The sequence below is a fragment of the Poecile atricapillus genome, chromosome 4 (assembly GCF_030490865.1).
Source record: "Poecile atricapillus isolate bPoeAtr1 chromosome 4, bPoeAtr1.hap1, whole genome shotgun sequence".
NCBI classification, from domain to species: Eukaryota; Metazoa; Chordata; class Aves; order Passeriformes; family Paridae; genus Poecile; species Poecile atricapillus.
The window spans coordinates 4,381,614-4,409,442 of NC_081252.1; the positions used below are offsets into that span (position 1 = coordinate 4,381,614).

Sequence of the window (27,829 nt, forward strand, 5' to 3'; positions counted from 1 at the left end):
ATGCAGCACAGAATTTCTTTGTCTGGTATATACTGGAGAACAAAAAATCCCTGTTCCAGTATTTTGCTGTATACCATATACACCTTAGAGTTATAATCATAGATATATTGGATATGCAGAGGAACTGAATTTTTTCAATTCTTACCTAATACAAATTGAAATTTACTTTGCCTGTAAGTAACTAAACCTTTCGACACAACAGTGTAAATAGAGTTGATTTTGGGACATTTAACTTCAGAATTTCATTTTTAGAGCTCAGTTTTTACCTTAAGCCAAGGGCCACCATTAGCTTGTCAGGCTTCAGTACCACCCATGAAAGCTTAACACGATTTAATGTTAACTGGACATCCAAAGGGGTGTGAAGTTTGAGAAACGTTAATGATTTGCTCTCTATGTGAGAAACAGAGGATCTCTTAAAAGGCTCTATTAAAAAAAAAAAAAAATCACATCCCAAATAAAATGTATTAATTTGAATGAAAGTAAAGTTTCATTTTCTTTTGCAAGTCATTTCGACTGGAATGGAAATCAATTTAAAGCTTATGTTAATTTTTCTTACCATGCCATTTCATTAACCTATCATTCCAATTTCATTAACTTTTTTGTTTTGTCTGACAAAGCTTAACTTGTATTAAAGGAATAACTTGATCTGTCAAATCAGAAAGACAATCTGGCACTTCTTGTCCTTTAAAGCTCATCGCAAAAACTCCAGCAAACGTGTAAGTCTAAAGAAACAGGGAAAAAATTGGATTTTAGTGTGGGAGAGGTGAGGGGCAAATTTCGCTGTTTCAATGAGCTTGACTGTCTGTCAGCCATGAGCTTACAGTTTTACTGTAGATCGCTATATCATTATTAAATAATAAGTAAACAGCACGGGAAAAAAAAGCCCTAAATCCACATGTACCCAAACCACACACACACACGACACCAATTAGGTAATTAGCGCTTGTATTTAAAGCCTGTCGTGTGCGGTAGGACGGGTTAAATACGTTATTTAGTTTGCTCTTAGTTAGCCAGGTAGTCGGACGCGGCCCGGAGGAACCCGGTGCGGGAGAAGGTATCCCTGCCCACGGCTCGGGGTTGGAACCGAAAAGCGGCCGCGCTGGGGCTGATTGGCGGAGGCGGCCCCGGTCCCTCCCGCCAGAGGCGGGCACAGGGGACCTGCCCTGTGCCGGGAGCTGCCCGCCGTCCCGGCAGCGGGGGGGGGGGGGGGGGGGGGGGGGGGCAGGGGGGGGGGTGGGGGGGTCGGGGGGGGGGGGGAGGGGGGGGGGGGGGGGCGGGGGGGGCCGAGCCTTTCCCCGGACGCGGGGGCGAGCGGCAGCGCCGGTGCATGCGGTGGGGCGGAGCGGGGGCAGCCCGGAGTGATGCGAAGTTGAGGGAGGACGGAGCGAGGGAGCCTCCTCTGCTCGCAGGGCAGCCCAGCCCCGCAGCAGGTGCAGCAGAGCCCGGGCGGAGGCACCGGCGGGCCCGGCGCTCTCGGCGCCGCAGCAGCGCCGCAGCCCGGGCCGGGCGGACCCGGCTGAAGGACAAGAGCCCCGAGTGGAGCTGCGGTCGTCGGCTCCTTACCAGAGGCAGCGACGCGGAGGAGCGGCCCTGAAGGGAGAGCGGTGAGGGGCCTCGGCGGTACCGAGGGAGACCAGGCGGTCCCGGCTGTAGCGCGGAGCAGAGGGTCTGTGGGGGGGGGAGATGAAGAGGGGCTGTCGTTCCACCTCTTTGCTTAACCTAGTCTACCTTCTCTCCTTTCCCTTCTCTCCCCTAGCTCAAGGGGAAGCCTCTGGCCGCCCGCGGCGGAGGTGTAGTGGGGTGAGAGAGAACCGTTCAAGGGTGGGGTGAGAGTCGAAGGGCTGAGGGGAAGAGGTGGGGGGTGTGGGGGGTGATGAGAGCCGGAGGGCTGAGGGGAAGAGCCGTGGAAGTGGGGATGAGAACCGGGGAGCTGTGGGGGAGAGAAGGAGCCGCAGGGGAGCCGCGTCGATGCGGTGTCTCCGAGCGAGGGGACGGTGTGACCTGAGGAGGGAGCTGAGGGGTGTGGAGGAGCGCCATGTCCTGAGGGGTGCCAGAAGGACGCGTCCCTTCCCGCCCTTTTCCTGAGGGGCGCTCGGGCGGGGAGACAAGAGGGGCCTGGGGGCGGTGCGCACGGTACCTGCGTGGCGCGGCAGGCGGGCACTCATCGGGCAGGCTCTAGCATGGTCGTCGTCCGGCGCCGCAGCGGCGAGTTCAGGGAAGCCCGGCAGGTGCCGGCGCTGCTCCTTGAGGAAGTTCGAGCGCCGTGAGGGAAGGAAGGGAGCGGGAAGGCTGAGGGGGGCCCCCTGCCCGTGGGGTTCCTCGGCGGCGGCTCCGCAGCCCTGAGGGGGGAGGCGCGCGCGCGGCGCTGGGGGCGCGCGGGGCGCTGAGGGGTGGGAGCGGGGGGGACGCGGGAAGTCGCCACTTATTTCGGGCACCAAAAGAAATTTAAAAAATTCGGCCCCCGAATTTCGGCTTGTCTCGGTGGGGCCCGGCTAAGTAGTCACTGTCGCCGACAGCCGCCCCGCGGTGTTGTCAGCGGGGGTAGCACTGAGGTGTGCGGGCGCGGAGCCCCCCCCACCCCGCCTTGTTGGGTTGCCACCCGGCCGTCAGCTTGGGGACGTGGTGTGAGGGACAAGGTAGACCTGGGATGGCTCCCAGAGCCCCTGGGACGCGGTGCCGTCCCTGGATAACGCCCGAAGGTTCCATCCCGGCCGCCTCTGGAGGAACAGCGTTGCGTAATTGCTGCTGCGCCTCGCGGTTGGGCTGAAAAAGGAGGAAAACGGTCAAGTGTGAACTTCTGGGGCGACACCGCGCTGGAGTCGCGGTGTTTAAGCGGGTATCAAGTGGCATCTTGTCTCTTCTTGCCTGCCTGCCCGTCTGAGCCGTGGAACAATCGTTGGGAATTGCGCAGCCCGTTTTGCATGCTCATCAGAGTGCCCTGGGGATGGACAGCAGGGAGCAACTCTAGTAGTAGGCATCCTTGAAGGTCTTCTCTCCCAAAGAAAACACCTTGAAATCAATGGTTTTTTTTTTTTGTTTTTTTTTTTAAATTTTTGTTTCATGTTATGACCAAGTAACTTAGTTTTGGGAATAATTCACGTGATGTTACTTATGTCCTGCCTTTTGCTGCCAACAGTTTTCTCGGTTAACATTCCCAGTCTGAAGCTGCCTGCCTGCTTTTCCAAGCAATTATCACACAAGGTCACTCAGATTTTTTAGCTGAGCTAGTTTTGAGGCACTTGCACTACATAGTGTGCAATTGACCTTTGCTTCACGTTTCCTTGTTTTTCTTCCTTTGTTTCAGTCATTGATCCAGGCCGAACACTGGATACTGCAGTGGCTTCTATTTTCCAAAAGACCAACCAGTTTGTGCTGGAGTGTTGTGCTCTGAGGCAGTTTTTGTGCTGTTGTGTAAATATTTCAGTTGAAATACAGGGAAACGAGTATTTGGTTCAAAATGCTCCTGGTTTTTCTTTCCTTTTTTCTCATTTTACCTGTTAACCTTTGTAGGGCACGACAAAGTAAAATATTTGTTTTGCGGTGTGTCTGTTAAATGTTGACATTCAGCGGTGAGAATCAAGTCAGTGTTTTGTAAACTGTAGATTCTATTTTCTTAGGGTGCTTCTAAACAGTTGGGTTGTTCTGAAGCAGGATTTGGGTGGAGAAACCCATGGCATTAACCAGGGCTGGAGGAGAGGACATCTGAAACGATCCTGCATCCTTCTTCTGTGCCGGGTGATGTCACCTGAGCTCCCAGTCCTGTCCTTGCCCGTGTGAGTGGATTGGAGGGAAGTGACCTGCTGAGTGAGTGCTAATGAGGCAGTGGGTTGGTTTTGATGGATTGAATTGGTGGCACTTTCAGCTTGGTCCGTGGCTAATAGCTGTTGCGCCTTGCCAGCTTTGTGTCATGGCCTTCTCTGTACCTCTTGAGATGTGCACAGAGGGTATGATTTGCTGGAGTACTCTTCCTACCACTCGAAAAGTGTCGTGAAATAATTAAAAGTGTAACAACGTCTGCCTGCCTTGGTTATTTTCAAATTGATGTTCTTGGGTGTGAGATACATTAGTTATGACTTAAACTGCCGAGTGTTTATTGCCCACGGCTACTTTTCCTGCTGCTTTCCGCGTTGGGCTCTTTTGTAGACCTTGCTGTTTCAGCCAGGTTGTTCCCTTTGGAATGGCACAGGAGTTTACCTTGGTTTATTCCTTACTGTTCGAGTCCCTTTTCTTTCACTGACAAGAGAAGTACCACTGCAGTATTAAATCCTATTGTGTTTGTGGTGAGATCAAATTCGTGAGATGCTTAGCAAATGAAATAACTTCTTTTCTCCAGCTCTGTACTTTCAACAAATATTTTTATTTCTGTTTGGTTATTAGAGAGTCATATTTGTGAAGAGAACAGAACTGTGTTTGAGAAATGCTGATACATGAGAACCATTTGACATCATTCCACCTCTTTTGTTGGTATTTCTAGTCCTCAGAAAAATTTCAGCATGGATTTATCTGTTATTGTTTTAGAAAGGATCTTTGGGCTGAAAACTGACCTTCTGCTACAGCTCCAAGTGTTGGTGAATAGGTATTGTAGAGGGCTCTTCTCCCTGTGTTCCAGGAAGTAAATAAAATACACTGGAAGCATAAGATTCAATAGATAATAATAATAAGATTCACTGTCCTTCCCCAGGGGCAGCTTTGCTGGGAGGCAGTTTCCAAGACTTGAGACATAAGGTTTCTTGAACCCTTTGATGAATTATTTTTGATCTTTTATGACACTTGGATGGATGGATGCTAAAATGCTCAGGGTGTGAGGTCCTGATATTCCTTGTAAAAAATAAGCATCTAAACAGTTTGTAGCCCAAACTGTGGCTATAAACTGGTTTATTATGAGCATTTCTCATAAGCAGAAGAGTTGTGGTGCCCATAATTTTGTGTAGGGAAACAAGCATAGCTTTCTTCTTTGCTGGTCTTTCCTCCTATGAATGGATGGTTCAGCTTCACAAAAAAAAAAAAAAAGTCAATCTGAGCTTATTTTCCCTTCTTACTCAGTAAATAAAGGAAGAGTTAATGGGAAGTCTTGAGTCAGCCTCTGATTCTGAGCTGGAAGTGAGCCTTGATGCCCTGCAGAAACAGCATGCTTTAAAAAAAATTCAAATGTTAAGGCTGTGCCTCAGTGTATTTAGAGGGAGGTGACAGTGGCAGTGTAGAAGTTAGAGGAACTTCAGAGTTGCTTAATTCAAGACTATATTCCACTGCAGAAATTAGTTTCACCAGCAGTCTGGAAAAAGTTAATTTATTTGTTATACCTGGAGTGCATAAGTGTAACCAAAACTTCAATCATCAAATTTAGACATCCAGAATTTTAGCTTAAAATGCATCTGCATATTTCATATTTGATTTGTTTTGGGGTTTGTTTGCTCCCATCCTATTTAAAAGCTGTTTGACATAAATGAATAAGGTGCTTTAATGCCAATTCATGGCATACACATTTTAACAAGTATTGTGTATACTTTCAATTAAAATTAAGTACTAGTTTGAAAAGAAAAAAATCACAAGAGCCTAGCACGAAGCAAACAAAAAGAGAAACAAGAAGACCTCAAGAAAACACATGGACAGTACTCACATGTTCTTACTTGTGCTTATTTCTAGCTTTATGTTCAGGACATGATGGTTGTCTTGCCAGTTTCATGTTTCAACTGAGAAATACTCAAATTTGAGGCAAAGTGGGGTCTGGTTGACACTGCAGAGTGAGATTTGGTGAGGTTGGTGCCACTGGAGAGCTGGGTTTGGCGCAGTCCAAAGTAACCTTAGTTCATTTAAAACCTGCATGTTAATGCCAGCAGAGCTTTGTTGTGGAATTGCACCCCTGAGGAAGCCTTGCTGGTCCTTAGAAGATCATTAATTCCTGAAACTGAACTCTGAGGGGTGTGTGGTGATGTCTGTGGTGCCTGGTTCCTGGGCACAAAACTTTATCATAAGCAATCAAGCTTAAAATGCTTGTTTGGTCTAAATTTTGGGCAAAATTCCACGTGTGTTTCAGTGGCATGTCTGGATAGTGCTTGGGGCATCCATGACTCGTGGGGCTAAAACTAAATGGAGCTGCTGGTGTCAATCTTGTGAGGACTTGTGTGGAAATTTGCCCAAGGACAGTTGATAATTATCTGAATTGATTTTTTTTTTTGCAAGTTGAGAATCTTGAATAACAGATCTGAGTGTGTAAAATATAGGAGTAAAGCTGTCATATTTCTTTAACCACTCCTAATGATAAGTGATTAATTACTGTGCTTTGTGACACTTTGGTAATTATTTTACTTGTTTATCAGTTAGCTTTATTTTCATGGAAGTACCCTTGAAGATTGGAGTATTCCAAATAATTTTATCTCACACTATACTTTTATTAGACAATCAGTCCTGCCTTAAGCTGTTTACTGGTGAAATAATTACAGGTACAGGCTATAAAGTTATTGCTGTTTTAAACCCCCATCAGGTATTTATCACTGTGTAGTGTTGATGTTGAGCAAGTTTTAGTTGTTTTCCTGAAGTGAAGGAATACCTGGGAAGTGCCATTTTTTGGTGGGTGGGAACAAACATGTGCCTATGTAGAACCGCTTGGTGTGTGCCTGGATGGGTTACTGTTAATTTGTTTTGGTTTTACACCCAGATCCTTCTGGGAATTGTAGTCTTGGATAAGGGAACCGTTGTTGTCTTGACCCCTTGGATTTATTTTGTCTTTTCCTTAATATTTGTGGATTAACAGATTGTACTTAAGTCTCAGACTGTCTTGGAAAAATCTACAAACCCTGTCTCTAGGCCATTCCTTTCTTGAATTATACTCTAGTCTTACTCAACTACTGGTGCTAGAAATTTGCAGGAAGCCGATGTGTATTTAAAAATTTTTATACAGCTATCAAAAAAAAAAAATAGCCCAAAACCTTACTGGAGTGTATTTTGCACCTTTTAGAAGATTGCCAAGTTGGTTTCTGTTCCCTGCAGCTCTGGTAAGTGATGTGGAATTGATCTTAAAATCAGAATCTCAGGTTAAAACCATACAGGAAAGCTGTTACACAACTTTTATCCTTACTCTAGGCCCAGATTCTACCAGGAGATAGTTGAAAGCAGGCACTCAAAATACAAATTTTGAAAAATTTGAAAGCTACAGCCGACAACTGAATTTGAAGAAAACCAACCTGTACATTTCAAAACAGAGCTTATTAATGAACAGACTGAATAAGCTACGTGTTTTTGGCATGTGTGGTGTTGCTGCAATTATTTTAATTGAGCTGAATAAGAGCAAAACATGACGAAACCAAGTGCTTTTACTTTATTCCAAGTTGTATTTCCCACTGCCGAAACAAACCTGGGATAGTTTCCTTTGTGATTGTGTTTGTGTGGCTTGTTAAAATGTGCTTATTTGCTATAGGATGAAGTCAGAAACGGAACAAAGAAATTCATTGAGTGCTTCTGGGTGTCATGTGATGGCGTGACCAGGGAGAGGTTGTACCAAGCTGAAGCCAGCTGGAGTGAAAAGCAAAGCATCCCCCCAATAATCACTGAAGTTAAGTGAAAATCCCAGTGAAATGGGTTGAAGTTGAAAACTCATGTTGTTTCAGGTCCTCAGGCTTGTTCATGAGGCAAAATTCATGCTTGGGTGACAGTAACATATAACTACAGGCACCAGTGAATTAGGGTCATAACAAAGTGCACTGCAATTTCTTCCAGCCCCTTCCTCAGAGGGTCATTATATCAAAGGAGATCCAGTCTTTAATTCAAGTGTTGAGAATCAGAGTCAGGGGGTTTTTTTTTGTTTTTTTTTTCCTTTTTCCATGTTTTTGGCACTTCATTCAGCCACTATTTCAGCCTGTCTTTTGATGCCAGCCAGTGTGAGAGCAAAGACTTGGTGGGCAGCTTTGACCCTTCAGTGGGAGGCATCTTTGTCTTCATCACCTGCTGTGGCACTGATGCCTCGTCCTCTCTGCAGGTGGAAAGATTGCTTTTATTTCCAGCACTTAGTCCTGTGGTGAGTTATTCTGTTCCTGGGCTCTTCAGGTCATGGTGGTCACACAGCAGGAGCAGGGCTGGTAAAAAAACATCTTCACCAGCGCTGGTGTCCTGTGGAAATGTGGAGTAACCTGCTGGCTTCTGTCTGTTAATACCCCCAGCTCTGATGTCATGGCAGGATTTCTGGTTCTTTATGGTGCAAAATGGCTGCAGCAGGTCGAGGAACTTAGGGTTTCAGGTCTGGGGACCTACATGGAGGAAAGGTGTCCAGGAGCTGAAGGGACCTTGTCGAGGGACTCGAACGTTGTTGCTGAAATAGGCGTAATTTGTCAGGAGAAGTTCTCACGTCGCGTTGGACGAAGCAGACAAATCTCCCCACCAGGAGTACGAGTATCTGGCTTGCAAACAGATGGCTCTTGGCTGCATGCAGGGAGCAGTTGGCTTTCCAAGGTGCTGGGGGTGGGATAACCATGGGCAACGGGGAGCGGAGCTGGATAATGGAGAGCGGCAATGCGGAGAAATCCGAGCCGCCGGCACTCGGAGTCGGGTTGCCCTCGGTGGAAGGCACGGGGGTTTTAGAGCAATGTGTGAGTCCTTGGCTTTGGTAATCCTCACTCTGAAAAGTGTTACAAATTATAGAGATCTTGAAACGCCCCGTTTGAGATGGCCGGTGCAAAACAGGACAAAAAGACCTGGCTGTTCTTGCTCTATTTGTTTTTATTTGGGTTATTAAAATGACTCAAGAATGTCTCTTGATTTGTTTTGACTACCCTACCTGGTTGGTCTACAGAGGTTAATGTTTCACAGGTTTTAAAATCTTGATGAAACTCAATTCCATGCAGTTAGTTGGGCTGAACTTGGAAAATGGATACTTGTAAAATACTGACCTTCAATACAGTTTATATTTTTATTGTGTGTTGTTTGCTCAGTTTTAGTATATAGAGTGTTAAGGAGCGTAGGTCACGGGAATGGAAGGTGCCTTTGCCCTGGTAGAACTTAGTTCACATTATGAAAATATTTAATTAGACTGGAATCCTTTACTCAGGGAAATCAGGTCCTGGCTGATAGGGTCACTACTGCAGCATTAGGACCCCAAAGCATGCAGGCCTTGCTTGGCTTTAGACATTAAAAGTTCAAATTATTGCTATTAATAGATTTGGACCTCCTGAGTAGGTTTAGAATATAACCACTTCATAAAGATAATATTTGTAAATATTTAATCTTCTTAGATGTGATGAGTCTTTTCAGAAGTTTGGGACAGTTTTCTGTAGCTGTGAAGAATCACAGAGCCCTTGTTTCCAAAAGCAAGAGTGAAGTGTTGCCAGGAGTGTTTGGCCACTTCAAGTCATACTAGTAGGACAGAATGAGAGTTGTATTCCCATGTGAATTCTGAAGGCTCCACCTGCTAGCATGCTTATTGAAAAGATTTTGTGTATAAACTGTAGAACCTGTGTTTTGAGGAAGCGCCTCCTCTGCCATGCTACCTGCAAAGTGAGGGTTTCTAAAATCCTTTTTGTACAATCCTTTGTGGTTGAGTACAAAAGTATAGGGAAAACCCTTCAGAGTTTGATAAAACCCGTTGCACATACAGTAAGCGGTTACTAAAAGTGATTTTATAACTTGCATATCCTTTTGACTCCCTCTTTATCGTTCCTTTTCTGTCTGCATAGCTGACAGGGGATTGCAGTGACCTTGTAATGCCTACAGATCTTCCTCTTTTGTCTGGGGATGGGATGTTTTTTGTACTTATTGAAATGCTTCAATCACTGGATAGATGTTGTTTGGGAGACTGTACGAAGTAAATGCAAAAGCCTGCTCTTGTCGATACACGTGTCTTACTAATTTCTTAATTTATTCATTTAGTTGGAAAAGGAGCCTGTGTTTGAAAGCCAGATCACACTACTCATCTAAAACATTGCAACACAGAATTGCAATCACAGCACGCACTGTGCCTCAGCAATTAGTAACAGGATGTGCGATAGGGAAAATTTGAGGACATAAATCCAAAGGTTGTACAATACCTGGTACCAGAGTCTCTTCCCAGTCAAGTTCCTGGTTTGTTGCTCTGAGACTCTGCACGTTTCTGCATTTTTGGTGCTTTTTTTCCAGCATGTGGGTTGCTTAGTACCAAGTGTTTCCTAGTTTTCAACTGCAGTTTGCTGCCTGAAGTCTGCTTGGTTTACTGTAATGCTCCTAAAGGATTAGGGGAATAGTGTTCTGGATTTCCACTGCAATATGTATAGCAGAGCAAACAGTATTATGGGTTAAGCATGTTTTACAATTCCCAGATGGATGGAATGGTTAAGGAGGCACATTTTAGCTTTAAGATCATGGTCTTCCTTACTGTCCTCTGTTGTGCCACTAATTAAAACCTTCCTGTCTTCATGATGAAATTATTTTCTGAGATTCATTGTCAGACGTTGTTTGGTCAGTGCATTTCCTCATCTAGGCAGCATTTCTGGGTGCTTGGCAAAAAAACACTGGTGTGGATTGCTCTTAAATCTTAAAATGTTGGGTGGGGGGGTATGTGAAAAATTAGAGATGCTGAAGGATGTGTAAAAGGCAAGTTTTTTCTTTTCTTTGATGGCTCCTCCACAGTTAGGCATCAATGCACTTCCTGCATATTTGTGTGTACATGTATATTTTGTCTTGAGTATCAACTGCATGCATTTGGCTGACACAGCTAAGATTGAGGTTGAGCATGAGTATTTTTAGCCTAGAATCATCCTGTGCTCAGTATTAGTGAAACCTTCCCTTTGTCTTGAAATGTTTTCTTGGTCTTTCAGTGCTCTGCTTAACTGCAAGTGCCTTCTGTTAGTCATTCCTGGCTATCTTGGGCTTGATAAAAGGCTTTGCTTACAGGGCCTTTGGTCGTGCAAGCTGGGTTGTAGGGCTTGGCTCTGTGTTTGTATAACTGAGGTGTTCACAAGCCTCTGGAGGATGGGTACCACGTTTTACCTGTAAAACAGTTTTTAATAGCAGCTAAAGCAAACAGAAGTGGAGTGAGTTGGTGTCAGTGGGGTTTGGAGTGGGCAGGGCTGGAGTGGCAGTGAATTGGGTAATGTCAGCTAACAATCTGAGGTCAGTGGTTGGTTCTTTCCCTGTTTTAATGCTTCCTTTTTATTAGGAGCAGTAGTAAACCACAGTCAGCAGCTGCTTAGGTTGTTTTTTTTTGTTTTTTTCCCAGAGGCAGTTTGTAGTGCTCTCTCCATGGCAGTCATTCTTCAGCTTCCCTCAGCGTTTCTCTTGCTCTGCTTTTGACCATGTGTGTCTTGCAACAGCTACAGTACATCTGATCTAAAGAGGATTAAACACCCTGTTTATCTGTGGTGGAGGCTGCAGTTAGGCATGGTAGGGGTGGGATTGGCTCCTGAGGTGATGCTGCCCTGCTCATGGTGCCAGTTTTTGACCTCAGATGGGATAATTCAGGTCAGACATGCCTTAGTGGGAGAACAGGAACTGGCTCTGGAGCCCGGCATGGGTTGCTGTACGTAACTGAAAACTGGTCAAGGGCCCTCTACCTATGTGGAAATTGCATCAGATCTGCAGCTTTTAATGTAAGTATAGTTGCTCATTAAATACATCTTTTGAAAAAAAAAATTAAGTGGTGTTTCTGCCTTTTTGTTCCAAATGGTTCAGACACTGAAGTGAAGTTTTGGGGAGCTGACGGCTCCAAGAGCAGAGTTTGTGTTCTTCCTTCTAAAATACTGAATTTTGTGCTATGAGGCGTAGTAGAGGGACTGGGACAATAGTGAGAGGAAGATGAAGGAATAAATCTGCATGTTACCACAACTGTGGCAATTTGCAGTATGCAGGCTTTGCTGAAATGCGTGCAAGTCTCGTGTTTCTCCTTTTTAAACAATCATAATATTCCTGGGATGCACACATTAGCTTTCCATTTGGGCATCGTTATTTCATTGCTAATTCGCTTGCAGATTTGGCCTTCCAGAGGTGGCAGCCTGTTCCTTTAACCTGTGCTGTCTCTGTGAAATGGTAATGAGTAATTTGAGCCCTTTGGGTAAGGTGAGAGTGATCAGCAGCTCAGAGATTGCTCCTTTGCTGTCAGAAGAGCGCTGCTGTTTGGGATGAAGGGCACCTTTCCAGGCAGAGCAAACTCAGGAGCTCAAACTGCCCAGGTAAACTCAACAAACCTTAAAGAAAGGCTGAACACAAGGGAGGAACTTAAAAAAGCAAATAGCATCCCTGAACTCGGGCTCTGTAAAACTTCCTTTGCTGCTTTTGAAGTCAGGACTGTTCTTGGTTAGTGAATAACAAGGACTCTTTATATCCTTACGTGTAAAGTGCCTAAGAACCGTGTAATCTTTTGAGTAGTGGTAAGTGTGGGAGTAGTTTGCATTCAGGCTGTGCTGGGTGGAGGTGACTGAGAGGCTTTTCTGCTTCTGGATCTCTCTACGATGGAGGAAAACATGGGCAATGGTATTGCTGGCTTGAGAATAGCTATTTCTGAGTGTCAGAAATAGCAGCTAGGCAGCCAGGGGTGTAAAGCAGAAAAAACCCTGCAGATGTGCCAAAAAGTTCTATTAGCAGTGATTAGCAGATTAAGGATTGGCAGCAAATCTAAATGTAACCTTGGGTACCTCTTCCAGGACTGTAATTGACTGTTGCACCAATTATTAATTGGAATTTATCTAAAATAATTTAAGTTTGATGTTTATGTACGTGACATTAAGACTTAATGTTTAAATGATTATTCTAAAGGCCCACTAGCACGACACCTATTTCAATGCCATTCATTTCATTTCCACATTGTCCAGCCTTCAGGTGTCACACCTTTGTGAAGGAAGTGGAGGGGGTGGAAAATCCTCCTATTTTTTTCTTCTGAAAGTCATTATTTTCTGTGTAGTCACACTTCCTGTTGTAGGTCCTGCTCGGTTCTTCTGGGTGAATGGAAAAACGCTTCCTTGAAACCAATAAATCATGATTTAGAAGTGTTTTGGTTGGCTGAAAACCTCTCCAACAATCTGACTGTCAGGAGTGTGCTTGATTTTCTGCAACTCTTGAAAACTCATACTTTCTCTTTCATTTGAAAACCCCCACATGCAGGTCATTAAACCTACTCCAACAACTACTCATAAAGTTAATGTTTAACTCCATGGTATGCCTTTAACTTTTTCTTGCTGTGCTCCAATAGGAGAACCCTTTCCAATCAGCAGCTGGTTTCACTACTATAAAGCTGTTCTGCATCTGGTTCTTCTCCATATCCTTGTTTTTAGGGCCTTTTGACTGAAAGGAATGGCTTCGATTCAATGATCATTTTGTGGGTGTTGTTTGGATGGGGGGTTATGTTATGTTTTGGGGTTTCTTTTAAAATGTTAGCAAATTTGGATTTTCCTTTTTGCCCTCTGCAATAAAAGGATGTTGCATGCCAGGTCAAATGCCAAAACAGTCTTGTTTAATGGAGGCCAACCCTAACAAGAAGGACTTAAGTTAGAGGTACAAAATGGTTTTATATTGTTAACCATCCTGGAGGAGTGTGTGATTGTGTCTCTGGGCTTCTCGTTCCTCTTTTCTGTCAGGACACCTGGCAATTCCTTTTTGTGCTCCTGCTGTGCAGAAAAGGAGGGCAATTGCATTGGACGTTGATCCTTTTTATTTGTTTTGGCAAGTGATTTGTTCTGGGAGTTGACTGCGGGAGTGTGGCTGGGAGTCAGTAGGAAGAACCCCTGGGAGCTGTGATGAGCTGGCTTCCAGTTGAGCACCACCCTGGCATTGTCCAGTAAAGCCTTCTGTGCCTGGGCACTGCTTGCTGCTTTGGGAGATGAGCTGAGTCGGAAACTCCCACTGGAATAGGCAAGTCTGTCCCTTTGGGAATACCTGCTGTGCTGGGGGAGCTCATGGCTGAGAGCACCTGGGAGCAGGGGAGTGTCTGGGAGAGAACCTGGAGCTGAGCTTGGGTGGCTGTGTTGCTGCCCTGCTGATGGCACTGGGCACCCACCCATTCCCCAGTCCCAGTGTGCCAAATGGGAATTAGGCTCATGATTAATTGGCTTACAGAGTGCTGTTACCTATTGCCCTTGTTCCTGCAGAATTCAAACCTGAGCTCCCTGCTTCTGTCTGGCCGGGGCATGAAATGATGAGGCTGCAGGTTCCTGCCAGAAGTTCAGTAGAAGGTCAATGCGATTTTTTTCCCAGTAAAAATGTCACTTAAATCGGCATTTCTCTAACAGCATCATGTGTTTAATGTCTCTATGACTTGGCAGATCCTGTGCATATATTTTCCAGCTCCCATGGAAGGTGCTTGTGTGGAAGAGGGGAGTTGCATAATAGGTTTTTGAGAAGTGATTGTTTTACCAGTTCTGAAGATACCACAAGGTGCAGACTGCCAGGGAAGTGTGTTGTGTCATCTCTTGACACTGATTTGCTGCAAGAGGATAAAAAAGAATGTTTGGTAAATGGTTTTAGTTGTATTGCCAGGTTTTCATGTTAGAATTTATAATGCCTTCACAAGGAGTAAAATGTCCCATGTGATTCCTGTTTATAACTTGGCTGCCAGGTAAGTGTGGGGAGGGGAAGCAAAGGGGAAATGCTGTTGGCATCCTAGGGAAGGATGGCTGTAGATCCCGTGGCTTTTGGTGGCATGTGTGTCACCCCAGCCATGGAAAATATCCCTTAGGGCTAAGGATTGTCTGTTCTGTGCTGTGCTCTAGGCCTCGGATCAGGAGATGGAAGTAGAGCCGGCCTGTGGCAACGTGCTGGATCATGATGAGCCCTTAGGCTCCTGTAACCTTTGATTTCTGCTGCTGATAGGAACATAACTGAGTTTCCCAGTCCTGCACCTCCATTCATGGTTTTGTAATATCGCTCTTGTTGACAGGAGCAGTAACTCAATACCGTGGGAATGCTTCTAGCGTTGGGAGATGGAATCAATAATGGAATTTTTCTGAGTTGGATTAATCATTTTCCTTGGGAGACCTAACTGCTGTCTACAACTACCTGGAGGGGACACCCTTCAGAAAACTTAGTACAGAGTAATATAACTCAGAAAAACCCTTGAATTTTTACATCATAAGCGTATAGGAATATAGTAATTTATAAGTAGCTATATAAAATAAGAGATGCTCTATTTGTTAGCTGCTAACCCATGTAAGATTAAGTAAGGAAAAGTCCTGAACAATCTGTTTTAAGAGGGTTATATGACAATACCAGGGAGACAGCAAGGACCAAGCAGTGTTATCCGTTGTTCTTATTTATAAAGGACACTGCAACAGACTCAGGCTTCCACGTGGATTGGTTTGGCAGGAGGAAAAGAGCAGATTGTTTGGTTTGGCTTGTACTCATTTCTCTGTCCTAGGAGGGTGATGGTGACTGAGGAGTTTGACATGTCCTCATTGTGCTTTGAAGGCACTTTGCTTTCCTCTGCTGCATACAGCATTTTAAATTGGCCAACCACGTGTAACAAGTATTTCCTCTTTTCCTGCTGTCAGGAGCTGTGCATTTAGGGTGGCAGTGGGGTTTTTCAGCGTAGGTAGGGCTGGTGCTCAAGTGGGTGTTTAAGTGCTGATTTAAGTAGGTTCTGAATCAAGTACCTGTTGAAATGCTTCAGTGGAAATTCTGGTGTTCACGTGTGCAGTACTAACTCCTGTTATAAAAGTCATTCCTGTAAGCAGAATGCTGTTTTTGGAAGCTCAAAGTTGGCTCTTAGTCAATGGTAGCATTTTCCTGCCTGATTTTTTGCTTTCCACCCTTATGTGTCGGGTCAGCGTTGATACTAAAGAAAAACATGGCACGAATTTACGTGTCTTTGGGGAGGAAAAAAGCCCTGTATCTTCTCTATCCCGGCCGCTTATATGACAGCAAAACCCTAGAAAATACTGTGCTGAAATCAGAGTAGAGAGCTGCAGCTTGGAGGAGGACAACTGGAAGTGCTCATAACCGTGCAAAAGAAAGGGTGGTGGGCTTAAACTGCCAAATGTAGTGCTTTTGTCTGGGATGTAATGCTCTTATTTCTCCTTTCAGCTATGAAGCCGTACGCTCCAGCCTTCATTCTCCTGTGGAGTGCTGTCGGGATAGCGAGGGCTGCCAAAATCGTTGTTGTGCCGCCAATTATGTTTGAAAGCCATCTTTATATTTTCAAGACTCTGGCCTCAGCCTTGCATGACCAAGGTCACCAGACAGTGTTTCTCCTCTCTGAGGGCAGAGAGATTCCTCCATCTAATCACTACAGACTTCAGCGCTACCCAGGGATCTTTAACAGCAGCACCTCGGATGATTTCCTCCAGTCCAAGATGAGGAGTATCTTCTCGGGGAGACTGACTGCCCTCGAACTGTTCGATATCCTGGACCACTATTCCAAGAACTGCGACATGATCGTCGGCAACCGAGACCTCATGCGTGCCCTCAAACAGGAAAAATTTGACCTGCTCCTGGTAGATCCCAATGAGATGTGTGGATTTGTTATAGCCCATCTTTTGGGGGTTAAATACGCCGTGTTTTCCACTGGCCTCTGGTATCCAGCAGAAGTGGGCGCTCCAGCTCCCCTGTCCTACGTTCCAGAATTTAACTCGCTGCTCACAGATCACATGAACCTATTCGAGAGGATTAAAAATACTGTTGTTTATCTTATTTCAAGATTTGGCGTCAGTTTTTTGGTTCTGCCAAAATACGAAAGGATAATGCAGAAACACAAGGTTCTTCCAGAACGTTCCATGTATGACTTGGTCCACGGATCCAGCCTGTGGATGCTTTGTACTGATGTAGCGCTGGAGTTCCCGAGACCGACGCTACCCAACGTTGTTTATGTGGGAGGAATCCTAACGAAGCCGGCCAGCCCCCTGCCAGAAGTAAGGTTTGCTGAGTTTTACAGTAATTTCTGTGGTTTCTGCTTGACCTCATGTGAGGAGAGGCAGGTTTTAAGCAGTGGTTTTCAGATGTTCTGTTGTTGCTTGGTGAAACGTTCCATGGAAGTCACTTTGAGCGGTGCTGAGGGGAACTGTGGGTCACAAATTCAACAAAATGAGGCATTTTTGGATGGTGGAAGTGTTTTGCTTCTGAGTGAGGTGCTTAATGCTGTGCTAGAGGTGAAAGACAGTGCGTTCTGTCTTGGAAATCACATCAGTAGCTTTTAACCAAAGTAAAAATGGTCTAAAATGAACATAGGGTAGAATTCATGGGTACTGTTTATGCTTAAAGAAGCCTGGTAGGTTACACTAGGTAATTTCATGCTGTGGGTGTTTTTATGGTATTTCTGTGCCTCCCTTAGGTTTGATAGTGACCAAGACGATGTGTACATAAAGATGAAAAGGCTGTACTGAGTGAGAAATGGAGATGAGTTGACATAAACAGCACCGTGGCTGCACTCAGATCCCAATTTTTACTGTGCACGTGCAGGACATCAGGGTCTGAACTTCAGACTGAAACAGTGATAGTGACTGGACTGACTCCAGAAATCCTGGCTGCACAGATTAATTATTAAGTTTGATTACTTCAGTGATCTTTGATATGTTATACCTAAGAACGCCTCTGTCGAGCAGTACAGCGGTGAGCGACAGGCAGAACAATCTCACAGAAAACCATGTCATTTATGCTTCTGTTTGTGTGTGCATAAACAAACAGTTCTTGAATTGGAGGTGATTTTTAATGGATGCTTTTGGCTGGATGATGAAAAGGGCTAGGTAGACCTGCAGTGCCCAACAGTTTGCTTTTCTAAGTGGCTCTTTGAGGCTTTGCTTTTTTTGTGGAAAGTGCTGTTATTTCCTTTTTCAGTAAGCAGAAAAAGGTGTTGGAGTAATCGTTTTGGGTAATAGGTTAACGTTGTCTGTTTTGTGTCTTTTGATGTTCACTGTAACAGGAGAGTGACAGTGACCTTGAAACAGTCCTGTACGTCCAGTAAATGGTGGCAAATATTTGTTACAGTGGGGGAAAGAAACTACCTATAATTATTTGTGAGCTGAGACATTATTTACCTTCTCAGTTTTATCAGGCAATGCATCCTTAGTGTTCAAAACATGAGTTCTCACTGAATGTGAGAGAGGGACCAAGTGAGCACATTCCTCCTTTGTCCTGTAATTTATCCATGCCTAAGCTGTTCCCCATCCCTGTGGTGCATCCTGTAGGTAAATTATTGGGCAATCAGTTTGTGTTTTCCAAGCAATGGGATGAAAGTCACAACTGTCCCTCTGTCCTGGCAGATGAAAACTGCGAGTGCAGATAGCGAGTGCTGCGGCTGTTCTCTGCTCTTGCTGCATCTCCAAGGCAGCAGCCTTGGCCAATTTATTTTCTGCAGCTTCTAGTTTGGTGCATTAGGGTGAGCCAGAAGGAGAAGCTAGTTCATGGTTCTGTGCTGGAATTGGTGATGCTTCAGCAGCTCCCTCAAGTAATTTTCTCGTCTGTGGATGCTGATTAGAAAAAGGGAGTGTGTAGCTGGGCACAGTAACTACCATTTGCTCACTAAAGTTGTTATTACAAGTTTTTCTGGTCTCTTGAATTCACCAAAACTGCTTACAAGTAGCCTAGTCCACTTTGCTAGAGAAGTATTGGGAAAAAAAAAAGTCAGGAGTGTTCCTTCAAGTCCAAAATACCAGAGCAGGTTGCCTGGGCACCTCAGTAGTGGCACCCCTCTGTTGTTTCCTTCTTTCCCCCCTCACCAAAAATAACCAAGTAATTTGCTTAACCATAATAGAATGCCTATGCATAAGTTAAGGGTTCTTTGTGTTAATAAGCAGCATCTTAAAAATAAGAGGCACAAAGTGACAATTAAGCACTCAATGAGGAGATAAAGGTCAAGATCTTACAAGGTGTCACAGGGTGGCCATTCTTTCATCCCAGGGCATGGGGTAGCTCTGTTTTGTGGCTGCTCAGATTCTGCACCTGTTCCTTGAACTTCTTGAAAGGAAAGTTAGAAAAGCACAGCTTTAAAGGCAGCACGTAGCAGTGGGTGCTGAATATTCATGTCATGTAACAGCGTGTATGTGTGAGGGGAAACAAACTCGGCCCAGCTTTGCTGGTCATCTGTGTTAATATTATGTATTTTACCTATGTACGTGTGTAGATATACATAACCTGACCCAGCTTTGCTGTCCCATCTGCATTAATATTTCGCTCCTGGGGCACATCCTCCCTGCTGATCCTACAGCTCGCTTGTGTCAAGCATGATTTTCAGCTGCTGCCGAGCTCTGTAGCAGTTCCGCTGCAGCCCCCGGCTGTGGCGCACAGGCTGCGAGCGTGTCTTTGGCTCTCAGCTCGCCCAGATGCCTGGGGAAGGCTCGGATCCCGCTCCCGGTGTCGGTCTGCGCTTGGCGCAGTGTCCCTGGGGAAGTCGCAGTGACCGGCGTGCCAGGGAGGGGGAGCCGGCGAGGGGAGCAGCGGGTCCTTTGGAGGTCACGGCTCTGCCCGGCTCCCTGCGGTGCCTTGCGGCTCCCTCCTCGGCAGGGCAGGGACAGCCTCACCTGTGCAGACAGCGGCTGAAGTGCCCGGGCACGGCGCATTCCCCCTTGGGGTCCCTGCTGCGGGTGGGTGAAGCTGAGCCCTCCGTGTCACTCGGCTCTGCCGTGCTGGCAGGGCTGATGGTGGCTTTGCGAAGCTCTGCCTAGGCGATTGTGGTTGTCTTCTGTGAGAGCCAGTGTGACGTTTTCACTGGTTAAAAGTGGGTTTAGCCAGTGCTCCTTGCTTGCCTGCTGTGCTGCTCAGCAAAAGACGAGGAGATGCTGAAGGTGACTTAACCCACAGGCATGTGGAATTTTATTAGCTTATTTATGGGTACAGAGTCCAGGATTTGTGTTCATAACTCATAAAAGTGTATGCTGAGTTATATATATATAGAGGACAGTGTGAACAAAATTAGCCTTAAAAGATGAAAAGCCTAGAGACAGACTGGCTATCAAGCCCTTAAGGTCATCAATGACTTCAACTACTGAGGGTATGGTGTTCCCTGGCAGAGTTTTCCAGATAACTCATTGGCCATTAGGAAAATCACTGGCTCCTCTGCTCTTCCTCACTATGCTTCTCCAGAGAAACCTGAATGAAGCTGGCTTTATTCAAGGGACACCCTTTTAAGCACCAACAGGGAAACCTCTGGGGTTTGTACCTTGTGACCAGGTTTGATGTGTACTAGGCATTAATCAGCCTGATAAAACACATCCCTGCATCGGGGCAGGAAGCCGTGGGGTGCTACAAGCAGCTGCCTGGGGAAATACTCAGTTCATGAGTAAACCAAATTTATGCTGCAGAGGAGGGTTGTTCTCATTTGGGAGTAAAAAGTTGTCCTTACAGCCACAGCTGTCAACAGATAATTACAGGAACTTCCTCACTCCTCCATGGACATGTCTTATCTGAGCTCGTTATTATACAGATCAAAGCCTATGCAGCAAATTGGTGGCTTTGAAATATCTTCACTGAAAAGTATTTTGTTGGGTTTGTTTGGTTTTCTGAGGTTTTTTCCTTTTTTTTTTTCTCCTTCCTGAGCCTTGCTGACAGCTATGAATTAACTAGGTTTGTTAGCTGATACTGGTATTTATATTGAAAAAGGGGTGGAAGAATCAAGAGATGTTTTATTCCTTAAACTTGGCTTTTCTCCTTCGTTCATATTCAAGGACACATCTCTAAGCCCTTGCAGGCTGTAGTAGTAGATTTTGTGCTTGGTGTAGCACCATCATTTTAGTATTATTTTTAAGGTCTGGGGAATGGTTCTTACAGACCTGTTTGGACAGTAAATTCCTGGTGATGTGAAGCAATTCTAAAGCTGTTCTAAAATGCGTGTGGCTGTAAGCTGGGGAGGCAAAAAGTCTTTTAAGGATGATACAGCATTGTATAAATTCTGTAGTGAGCTGTATGATCATGTGTTTTGCTTCTGAGATGCATTTTAGATAAAGCTTTTTCCTTCTCCCCTAAATTTGACCCTTTGATCCACAGACAAGGGTTGTGTGAGCTCTCCGGGTACCCACAGTCCAACTCTAGTGTCTGGTCTCAGCTGCTCCAGTAGGACTGGGTTGGTGACCCATGTCTGTTCTGCTGTACTGCTGCATTTGAAATTGGGGAAGAAATGTGACTCAGCATGTGTCTGTTCAGCTCAGGACACGGGGGGAAGGGTGCAGGGCTGATTTTGGAGGTTGGTTAGGCATCCCCAGTTAAACTCCTGGGGAAGGCAGGTCCTACATGAAGCTGGCATCCCATGAGTGGGCAAAGGAGCACCAAACCTTCAGCGAGCCTGTGCTTTGCTTTATCAAAAAGCAAGCTTACTTGGTTCATGGATTACAGTCCAGGGTGGTTATCTGTTGAGTTCAAGCACTTGTTGGTGTTGGGGATGGAAAATAAAAGTTCCAGACCTTAGATGTCAGGTAGGTCAGATGATGAAGGCTAAAATCAAGAGAAGGTACTTGGTTGTTTGTATTCATACTGCAAAAAAAACCCCAAAACCAACATTTTAATAAGCTGCTGCTGTGAGCAGGCTTTGTGATTTTAAATATTCTAATTTATTGTGTTGGTATTAGAACCCACAAACTAACAAGATTTATTCATTTTGGTAACATGCAGTGTTTTAACTGAGTGCCTCTTCCAGGTTTTGAGGAATGACCTCTACAGAGGGCAAATAATGAGCCAGTGTTTTTCCCATATTTCTCTGATTTATAACATTATACAGAAGGAAGATAGGAATTAATTTCAAAGGGTGTTCTTTTATTTCCTGAGGTATTTGGAACATCCTTGAGTTTGGGTACCATATTCCTATAATTTGGGACCTTGGGATGTGCTCAAAACTTGACATTTACAAGTAGCAAGCCTAATTATTAATATTACTGACTTTGGAAAAAAATAAATCTTAAATCAAGACAGCTTTTCAGATGTCCTAGTTGCTTAAAGGTGAAGTGGATAATTTGGATAACTGATACTTTGTTTTGGGGGGGATGAGGTGTCTCCAGCCAAGTGCTTTGTAAGGAGACATTTTCCTGAGCCTTCCCAGGCTGTTCATGGGGGGAATTGTGTTGGCAGTGTGTTCTGCTGCTCACCCTGACCAAAGGGAGTCTGGATGAAGGATGTGGTGTTTACACAGGCTCAGAAGCCAGCTGATTTTTGGCTTTTCAAAGAAATTGTGGTGACTGATGGCTTGCTTATATAAATATAATGTAAAAGTATATAGGTGTTGTGTATGTAAATATATATATACACACTTTACATGTACTTATAAATCTGTAAAAAAAGAGAAGGGAGGAAATAAAACCCAGGAAGAAAGACAAGCTATTATATCTGAAGAGGAAAATGAAGGAGAAATTGCAATTATTAGATTAAAGGATTTAGAGCTGCAGGTTAGAATTCTATCTCCTAGCATCCACGGAGTGCAGGTCTCATACTAGAACAGCAGCAGACACAATTTCCCACCTAAATAAGATTGTCATGTGGATTCATGGGTGGGGTGTATGTCAGTATCTGTAATACAGAGGCCCCTATTTAAAATTTAGCTTCCTGTCAATTTTCTTCTTCTCTGTATTAGCAGCAATTTAATTTGACTTTGTTTTATAGACAGAGTAAGTAAAAACTGACTCAGTACTTAATATTGTTTTTTCCTAATTCCTGTGGAGGTTTTCGCTCTGTATGGATCAACTTAGAGGGTTGGTAAAACCTTGGTTTGCATTTCCTTTTGACAATCATCAACTTTTCTGTGCATGTTGGCAAGCTCACGCTTAGGAAGGAGGTTTTTTTGGGTACTTTTTAACAGAACGTTGCCTGTGGGGTAATGCCAACAAGGTTTTTAATTGGAACCCTGGGTTTGAGGATCCCTCTGCTGCACCCGCTACTCTCTGCAGTGATTTTAATAACCTCTCCTGAAGGGCAAGCTCCTCGTTTTCCACTCCTCCCATTCATTTGAAAGGCAAGGTTGCTTTCCCAGGGTGTTTGCCAGAGGTCTGGTGAGTAATGGATTTTTGCATCAGGCAAGTCCTTGCGTGGCACTTTTCCTGCTTGACCTCTAGCTCTGGGTAGAGCGTGTTCCCGGAGCTTCACTGGATATCCCTGCAGCTCTAGAGGGAGCTCAGGTATGGGAGCAAAGGCTTTGGGGGACTGCATTTCCTAACTCTGGTTTGGAGTGTGTACTATATTCCTCTTCAAATTTAAATGGACTTGAGCTCTCTGTCCCTGTTGGATGCTAAATGGGAAAAGGCAGTCAAGGTCTGGGATAAGAAAATACATTGTAGGCACTGGAAAGCCTTGTAAGGTTTGAAAGACTGGGGTTTTTTTTAATGCCCTGTCTGTTTTAGAGAAGGCAGATACACAGTGTGTGTGTGTATATGTATGAACATCAAATAATTAGTGAGAAATGTGAAAGGAAAAAGTTGTCTGTATTTCAGCAGGGCTGAATCTGTGTCTAATACTGAAAAACTGAGCAGCATTGTTAGATTAATATGTGGTGACTGTACTTAATACTGCTTGGGGTTCTGATAGGAAACAGTGCAGATCTTAAGTTTGTTTCCCAGCTGGTAGGAAGTTTCTTCTTACCCAGCAAGAAAACAGGGATTTATCTAATGCCACAGTCTGAGTAGGCTTCTTTAATGGGCACAAGGTGTTGCTTTTGGAGTTGCCTTACTCTGTGCCAGTATGAATTACAAAATATGAGAAAAGTGTGTGAATATTGACTGCATGCCCTGTTTGTATGGTAGCTATCATTAGTAAAGCCCAGGGAAGAGAAAGAAGTAACTTGTCTTTAATTCAGAGAGAAATGGGGGAGGATCCTGTCCTCATTGGGCACTGGGTGTCTGCTTTTAATTGCGCTAAGAACTTAATTAAGATGGATGATACAGAAAGGAGCAAGTCCCGATAAAAGGGAAAAGCTGCTTTTGCTTGGTAGCCATAGTTTTTTAAAGCCAGGACTTGAGTCAGTGGAAAATAACCTTTGGAGTGTGCCCAAGGTGTGCCGGGCCACGCGGAGCCGGCGCAAGCGCCTGGATGTGCCTGGAATCAGGGAGGCTGACTCCATCCTCTGCCTCGTGCCCTCGGTGTTTGCTGGGTGTGCTGTGTCCTTCGCTGCTCTGAGCAAATAAAAACTCCTGGTTTTGGTTCTAGACTGACTTAAAAATCCATGGCAAGGAAATACAGACAGCTGTCTTTGCCTGGCGTGGTAGATTCTCTGAGTTTGCAGAGGAATTATGTGTTTTTATAACTTTTAGGTTATACGATTCTGTTTGTTTTGTGATATAAAGGTTGTCTAAGGGCGTCTGTATGACCTTAGACCACCTGTTCTGATATGTTGTGTTGGTAAAATCTGAAATAAAAATGTATTCAGACGGAATTTAAACATGTCATGTGAGGGAAGTACTAATCAGAGGACGGTGGAAAAGCTTGGGTATTCAGAAACATGGTCTTTATACCTTTGAGTTGATTTATCGGTGAGTGACTCCTTTCTAAAGATGGCTTAATGTGGCTTCTTATTTGAAAATAGATCTGGTTTTGTCTGCTCCATGCAGCATTTTGTAGGAGAAGTTGCATAGGTTGGCTGTGCTCTGCCTTGGGGAAAGGGTGGTTTGCGACCATGTTGGAAGAACAGGCGTTTGTGCTATTGCACATTTGGATCGAGCAGCTGAACAGGGAAAGCTTCGGATATTACACCCGCTTGTGTTTGTATTTGTGCACTTTGTTTATCTGAAACAAAGCTCAGTATTAGGCACCACTGGTTACTGCCAGCTGGGCCCTCGCTCCCTGCTCACAGCTGTGTGTTGGGCACCGGGGCCTGCGGAGAATGGCTAATTAGAAAACCGGGCAGAACAAAGCCCACACAGTGGGGCTGGCACAATAGCATTCCTGTCTCACATCGCTCAAAAGATGGGGTTTATTTCTTGATTCCTCCCCTCCTCGCTCCTATAGTACAGCACAGATCAATAAGTGCTTCTTCTCCCTATGCAAGCACTGAGCCCTGTACTATTCCTCCCAAAAGACATGCACAGAGCTCACATGGAAACAAAGCAGAGACCTGGCAGGGTTGGATGCAGTGTTCTAAGCAGAGGTCCTTTAAGTTTTTTATACTTCAGTATGCATTTTTTATCATTTTTTAACACAGCTTCTGTGAAAATGGTAATTAAGAGGTGTTAGGTGATACTTGCATTATTTATTCTTTTTTAAACCATTTAAGTGAAAATTTGAATTGGTTGTAGTATGTGTATTAGGTGATCCTTTATTATAAACATGTATAAAGCTGTAACTGGATGAAACACAAAGCTGAGCTGGAAAATGTCATTGACAATTCAGTTCAGAATGTGAATGCGCTGCATTAGACTTGCCAGGCCTACACTTGTAATGGACATAATGTACACAAGCTTAGTCAGTGTCTGTTGTGATTCTTTATTAGGATTTCTGTTGCAAGTTTTGCTGTCAAGTTCACCAAGGGTTGGGGGTTATAATTCCTTAAGGTTTGGTCGCTGGTTTGGAAGGGAAAAAGCCAGACCTCTGTTTCTATTTCACTGCTAGGTTTGTCAAGTTGCCTCAGTTGAAAGAAAACCTGAAAATTTCTTCTATTTGGGGGTGAAGGAGAGGGTTAGGTGCTGTCTTCCTCTGGAAGAGAGAGCCATTTAAAGAAGTGCATGTCCTGATAATATATGTCTTAAGTTGTAATTAAATTCTTAATTCTGTGCTCAGTTGAAGTTTGAGCCAGAGCAGCTCATCATGTCACAAACCCCCCCCCCCCCCGCCCCCAATATTTTTTCTGTAGGTTAGACCTCCAAAATGGTCCTTTGCTTGTGTTAAAATCATCCTGAGTTTACAGGAAACCTGAAAATCCTTTGAAGTGGGCAAAAGGAGGTCGCTGTGCTCCAAGCCAGGAGCCGTGAAGTGGTGCCCGATTAGGGAATGCTGATTTTAATGAGGGCAGCTCTAATGACTCATCCTGACTCAGTGCCTTTTCATACAGAGTGTAATTAGATCGCCAGGGCAGAGCGTGCTGGAGGTCAAAAGTGTAAGTGGATTTAAGGGGAAGAGAGGGGTGAGTTCATGGGGGATGAACTTGGGTCTCTGAGGTTTTTTTTGTGGTTTCCTCGAGGCTGCTGTGGGGGATGTTAGGGCTAATATGGCCCTAGAGAGTTGAAAGGTAGGAAGGGGACTTAAGGCTGCTGAAATTGTAGGCAGACCAAGTTGTTCTGTGGCATCAGTGTGTGCTGTTCCCGTGTTCAGGCTCTGTGAGCATTGCTCCCAGCTTCTCTTTTGTGAACATTAGGAGTGTACATGCAAGAATTAAATGACACACATAGCCACAGTCACAGTGCTGCTGAGGCAGGTATTCAGTCCCTTTCAGAGATGTGCCTAGAGCACAGCCTGCTCTTTTATCTGCTCTGGGTATCACAGCTACACCTTGTATACTACACAAAGAACAGGCAAAATACAAGAAAATACTGAGGCTTTGTGCCACGGCCTGGCTAATTGTACCAGGATGTTCAGATGTGCCTTAAAACCAAAGGCCTGGCAATGCCACTTACTTGGATTCAGTTTCACTTGACCTTCTGTTTAGAAGTAATGTGCTAAAATGTTGTCACAGAAATGAGTATAATAAGTTGAAGGAACCTGAGAATCACAAACTCAGGGAGCTCTAAGAGGATGCGGTATAAGTTTCCTGTTTGCCATTGCCTAATTTTTACCCAGCTCCCTACATTTGTAGTGATCCCCTTGAATCAAGGCTGTGTTAGGCCACGAATGACCCAGATGTTTGCAGGAAGAACCCTCCTTCTGACAAGTCTGTAGTTGATTTTCTGCAGCCCATGCACAGTAGTGATGTCCAGCATTCCTCTGGGGAAGCAGATGGGGAAGGGGCTGCAGGTCAGAGGACAGCACGGTGTAAAACATAAATAAAATCTGGCACAGGACCTTTCAGTTGATGTCAAAACACAGCAAGCTGAGATGAAACTTCCTGTCTCCCTGAGGTTGGCACTGGGCAGTTTTGACCCTGAGGAATTCATTATGTGCTTTCTTATATAGCATTTTAAAAGAAACTCAAAGGTTCCTCTGCTTCTGATTTGGCCAGGCATCATCCAGCTCTGGTCTGGATATTAAGGTTCTGCTGATAGAAACGATTTTATTTTGTATTCCACTTTTTTTTTTTTAATGTAATCCTGTTTAATATGATGAACAAATCCTGTGCTTTCAGCCTTGATGCTAGGATCTTGTCTTGGCTGTCAAGATTTTAAATTCACCTTTGTCCATGTTATGTTCCACTGAAGCAGTGGGATTACCTTCAAAGGGAAGGATTACAGAGGCTTGGCTGTGAAACCACCGTAACAGCACAGAGCAGGTTGCTTGGCTGTTCCACAGCAAAATGCAGAAGTCTGTAGGTGACGTAGTGAAGTTCCTTTTTTTTACATTATTATTCCTCTACATAAAATTCTAAGTACTAAGCTATTTTTTATTATTGCTGGGGGTTTGTTGAATGCTGTTTTAGAAATTCCATTACAGGGAACTATTTCTACCTCCTCTATGCTTCTGTAATGAAGTATAATTGTTACTGTGCGAATACATGGGTTTGTGAAGTCCCCCAGAATTTCTCATTAAGCACAGAGGAGCAGTGGTATTGGGAGCCAGTTCTCAGCTAGAACAGGCTCACCTCTAGCAGCAGAAATCATGTCTGGCCTGGGAGAGGTAGTCACAGGTAGGACCTTCTGATGCCAGGATGATCGAGGATTATTCTCCATCGCTTTCTAGGGATCAAATTTGGGCTGAGTAGACCACTCTTTGAGTTTTCCTCTATAATAACACAAGTGACACTTGCTATTTATCCTGTTTCCCCACCCATTCCCCACCAGACACCTGGCATTTCTGGGTGCATCCTATCACACCCTGTGTAAGTAGTCTGTGTCTGGTCTATTTACCCTTTCCCTCTGGTCTGAGGGACGTGGCATTCCCGAAGGCCAAACTAACA

The 27,829-nt window shown here is 44.7% G+C and overlaps 1 protein-coding gene across 4 annotated transcripts in view; it reads left to right on the forward strand.

Annotated features, from left to right (window-relative positions):
* Positions 1–1,274: 1,274 nt before the first annotated feature.
* Positions 1,275–27,829, forward strand: part of UGT8 (UDP glycosyltransferase 8) — a 34,796-nt gene continuing 8,241 nt past the window's right edge. For 2 of the 4 annotated variants that reach the window (XM_058838518.1, XM_058838522.1), the window contains exons 1-2: positions 1,275–1,604; positions 15,970–16,793. In XM_058838518.1, the coding sequence (XP_058694501.1) occupies positions 15,972–16,793 (822 nt within the window). In that variant the 5' untranslated portion in view covers positions 1,275–1,604; positions 15,970–15,971. Of the gene's footprint in view, positions 1,605–12,068; positions 12,129–13,659; positions 13,804–15,969; positions 16,794–27,829 lie in introns of those variants that run through there. The other 2 variants (XM_058838520.1, XM_058838519.1) reach the window with 2 other exon arrangements.